The sequence below is a fragment of the Sinocyclocheilus anshuiensis genome, unplaced genomic scaffold, assembly GCF_001515605.1.
Source record: "Sinocyclocheilus anshuiensis isolate Anshui unplaced genomic scaffold, SAMN03320099.WGS_v1.1 scaffold705, whole genome shotgun sequence".
NCBI classification, from domain to species: domain Eukaryota; kingdom Metazoa; phylum Chordata; class Actinopteri; order Cypriniformes; family Cyprinidae; genus Sinocyclocheilus; species Sinocyclocheilus anshuiensis.
In genome coordinates, this window is record NW_015536493.1 from 398,018 (window position 1) to 402,549 (window position 4,532).

A 4,532-nucleotide genomic window follows, 5' to 3' on the forward strand; every position below is an offset into this window, starting at 1 on the left:
AGCTCCAGGCATGACGAAGCAGATATCGTCCTCTTTTGGAAGGCCAAACAAAGTAGTTTTGCTTTCACAACGAAGCACACAGCGCCTTCACGACATGGCGGCGGCAACAACAATACTACAGCGAGAATAAAAGTTACGCCTTCTTTCTTTGTGTGAACATTTGGGCAGTTATGCAAATCTTCCCACATCGTGACGTAGACATGTGGGGGGCATGTTAGAACGAGCCGTTTTAGGTAGGTGTGGCTGACTCTTAACTTTTATAAAGAATATCTCTTTGGATTTGAGACTTTAGTCTTTGCAACTTTACAGATCTTCTTTATGCACCAAGAGCTTGTAACACTCCAAAGAGAAAGGAAAAATTGAAATCGCATTATATGACCCCTTTAAAAGAATTTGTTTTTCTGCTTAGACTAGTTTAGTTTAAGTTATTTGGCACAGTTTAAGGTTCATTTGAGGATTTGGATAAATTAGGATGCGCTGTGGTGATCTGTAATGGGATTGAAGAACATCTCAGTGATGCCACTTGTTTTCTCCTCCAGGTTTGGCTTTGGCCTGCCTACATCTCGGGCGTACGCCGAATATTTGGGAGGTTCCTTGGCCATCCAGTCGATGCAGGGCATTGGCACAGACGTCTACCTGCGTCTCCGGCACATTGATGGCAAAGGAGAGAGCTTCAGAGTTTGATGACATGGTCTGTTCATAGAGCTTTTGGTAATTTTCTATGTTGAAGATTTTAAGGCTCGAAGTCGAACTAAAACCAGGATGTTCAACAGTTGTCACTGTTTCACACATATTACCTGTCACTGCATCGGTATCACATTTTGGATCTCGTTTTCTGCAGATTATGGGTGTCATGCTTGCGATTCGCACTGTGCTGTGTTTGTGTAGTGCACTGTGATTTCTGTAAAACGTTCAGCCTTAAGATTACAAAGTGATTTCATGATTAAAATCCAATGTGTTACTGTCCACTGTCACCAGTGGGACGAGTCCTTGCACTCCAGACGCCTGCAGAAGATGCTCTCCAGACAGCCATATCCTGCTTTTCTTCAGAAATATGAGTGAATTTTGAACTCTTTGGAGATTGTTCACTCCAGTGGTGAACACAGAAGTCTTCTATGAACTCAGTCTGAATAGAGATTGACTGCCTTACGAAAAAAACTCGTTGAAAAAATGTCATTCTTGCTTTTGACATTTCACATTAACCACATGAGCTTAATAGTTTGTTGTAGATTTCATGCTTGAAATTGTTTGCTAAAAAGGCTCTTGGGGTTATAGCACAGCATAGAATATAAATAGTTTTTTTTCTCTCTTTCTCTCCAGCAAACAGTGTTTATAGAGATGTTCATGTTTGAATGGATGTTTTTAAACTCTACCCCACCTGCACATGTGGTCTTTTGATCATTTTGTTTAGTTCATTTTCTAAAAGGATGCCAACTTGTTTGAGACCGTGAGAGATCATGAAATTAGTTTACCTGAATTCATTTGAAATTTACCCCAAATGGCAAAAGTTCTGTTGAAATACCAATTGAACTGCTGGAGGAGTTCACAATACACATACACGGTACAAGTAATCCATAACATTTTGTATTGTGATGTTGTGCCTGTGGTTTCTTTTCTCTCCTTTTGAAACGATTTTCAAGAAAAGGAGCCTTCGTGTGTTTTCTGCTCATTATCTGTTCTTAAGAGCTGCAGATTTGTTGCCCCAGTTTGCCCCCTACTGGTGGAATCTGAGTATTAACCATACGGACGTACTGAGGATTTAGTGTAATGAATAATGATGTACAGTAGGTTTTGGATTATTTAGAAGGACTAACATGCACATATTAAGATGTTCCTTTGTTTATATAAAAGGCCAATTTGTGGCATGACGCACCCTGATTGATGTCAAGGATGGGATCATTTTATTGTATTTTGTTTTCTTTTTTATGTTGAGTTTCATGACATAGATGCCAAATACGCAGTTTTTTTTGGGGGGGGGGGAATTTATAAAATTCTGGATGAGAACATTTGTGTCTTTTTCTTGATTTCCTTTTCTCTGTTGTTTGTTGGTTTTAAATTAATGCACTGGCACTGTTCGTATTGTGACATTTTCTGGTTGTTGAATTTTGGTGGACTGTGCTTAAAGTTAAGCATCTATGTGAACACAACGGAAACTGACCTCGTTTACTTAAAAGATTCAAGGTAGTTTGGAGAAAAGCTTTAGCATAATTTGCTTGCGGATGCCACTTTTTATTTGTGGTTTGTAATAATTTTTGAGCCACTGTAGCCTGTTTTTTTAAATTACGTTTAATAATTGAATCACGTTCCCAGCTCTAGATTCTGTGAACAGCAAAGGGAGTAAGGGGCTTGGCCCACGTATTAAACTGGCCAATCAGAGGACGCTTTCTGCCTGTCACTCATTTTGCGCTATGGGTGTCGGGTTGGTTGACATGTCTTTGGGGAAAATCCCGCCTTTATAAAATCAGGGTTTGGAGAGAGGGAAAAAATTTGCAAGACAAATCTGCAAAAAGTGCTTTAGCTACAAAAAAGTTAGTTAAAATCATAAATTGCGACGTTAAACAACACTTTAGCTGGAAATGAAGAGGCATACCCTCATCAGGTGATGCATTCGAGAACGTATGGGAGATCACGTGACAGCTACAGAAGCCTGATTAATTTCCGCGAATCGGTTCTTTCGAATGGTTCAATTCAAGAACCGGTTCAAACAACTGATTCAGTTATTATTTTATCTCAGCACGTAAATACATTTTGACACGGTCCCTGACATCCTTGCGTGGCATATTACCTGTTCTAAACGAACATACATGAACATCTTGCTGTTTATTGTGTTTTTCTATTACATTTTTTAACTAATGGTATTTCATGTTTCCCTTTTAGTTCTTGTAGCCAAGCTTCGGCTCATGAAGTCGTATAGAACCTAAATATAATTTGTATTTACATTACGGAAAATTCATCATCGATATTAATACTCTAATTTCTATGGGTTGATGAAACTCAGTCAAATCATAAACATATTTCCAGTAGATTCTGTTTGTAACATTTCTGCATTTTGGCTCGTTATGAGTCATCGCAGAGACGGTTCTCAGTTCAGTGAACTGGTGACTCGAGATCCGCACAGATTGATTCAGTCCAAATCGTGAACGAACAATTCAGGTCGTTTCGAGCATAGACGTAATAAATACCTAGACTCCTCATTGGCCGCTCGACCGCACGTCAACGTCGTCGCCATATTGGTGCGGGCAACTCTCATATCGGGACCTGCGAAAACATATCTGACTCGTCGGCAGCTTGGGCATCTACAAACCGTCGCACAATAATAAAAACATACTTCGGGGTATTATCTTTCACAGGTAAGACTGAACAGTTGCTTCTGTATGTTTTTGGTCATTTTTAGCTTTATGTTGACAGCTTAATTAGCCACCAGTGTCAGACTATTAATAGCTAGCGATATCCAGAAAGCCTGCTCTCTGCATTTCCAAGAGAGTAGGCTCTACTTCCACAGCCTAATGTTGTATTAGTACTAGTTAAAACCCAGAATAGCCCTGAATGAATGGCCAGAATTACCCTGGTCCTATTCTAACCACACACTCTCTCTCCCCCCCTTACTTGTTTCTTACTCTGTCTTACTTTGTTTAATAATTATTACACAATACTATTATGAAACTACATTTCATGATTATTTATTTTACTTTAGAATTTACTATTAATTTATTCTTCATTATTGTCTATTCTGTATTATTCCACCCTTGATATTACATATTCTACTTGCTATTATTCATCTATTTATTGTATTATAAATCTATTATATACTGTTGTACTCGCTTTTTATATTGCTCGATATGAGTCATCGCAGAGACGGTTCTCAGTTCAGTGAACTGGTGACTCGAGATCCGCACAGATTGATTCAGTCCAAATCGTGAACGAACAATTCAGGTCGTTTCGAGCATAGACGTAATAAATACCTAGACTCCTCATTGGCCGCTCGACCGCACGTCAACGTCGTCGCCATATTGGTGCGGGCAACTCTCATATCGGGACCTGCGAAAACATATCTGACTCGTCGGCAGCTTGGGCATCTACAAACCGTCGCACAATAATAAAAACATACTTCGGGGTATTATCTTTCACAGGTAAGACTGAACAGTTGCTTCTGTATGTTTTTGGTCATTTTTAGCTTTATGTTGACAGCTTAATTAGCCACCAGTGTCAGACTATTAATAGCTAGCGATATCCCTAGTAAGCTGTGAAAGCTGAGACTTTATAGGAAATCAAAGTTTAAATGAATTCTTAAGTTTTAACTTTTATATTGTAGTTTATATCATAAAGTAAATTGTGTTATGAGCACAATATGTACAGTGAGCACTTTGACAAGACAATGCCAGACTGTCAGGATTAGGGATGGAGCTAAAGCATCTCTCTTTAATTTCACTAACGTTACTAATTTACAAAGAGTAAGTTTATCATCACTTGATTATAAGGATTTCATAGCTTATCATAAATCTGTGGACTTATTATATATATATATATATATA

The 4,532-nt window shown here is 38.5% G+C and overlaps 1 protein-coding gene across 2 annotated transcripts in view; it reads left to right on the top strand.

Moving 5' to 3' along the window:
- bckdk (branched chain ketoacid dehydrogenase kinase) overlaps nucleotides 1–2,006 on the top strand; it is a 20,101-nt gene extending 18,095 nt beyond the window's left edge. For both annotated transcript variants that reach the window (XM_016482275.1, XM_016482282.1), the window contains one exon: nucleotides 540–2,006. In XM_016482275.1, coding sequence (XP_016337761.1) covers nucleotides 540–684 — 145 coding nt within the window. In that variant the 3' untranslated portion in view covers nucleotides 685–2,006. The remainder of the gene's footprint in view (nucleotides 1–539) is intronic.
- The last annotated feature ends 2,526 nt before the right edge of the window (nucleotides 2,007–4,532 follow it).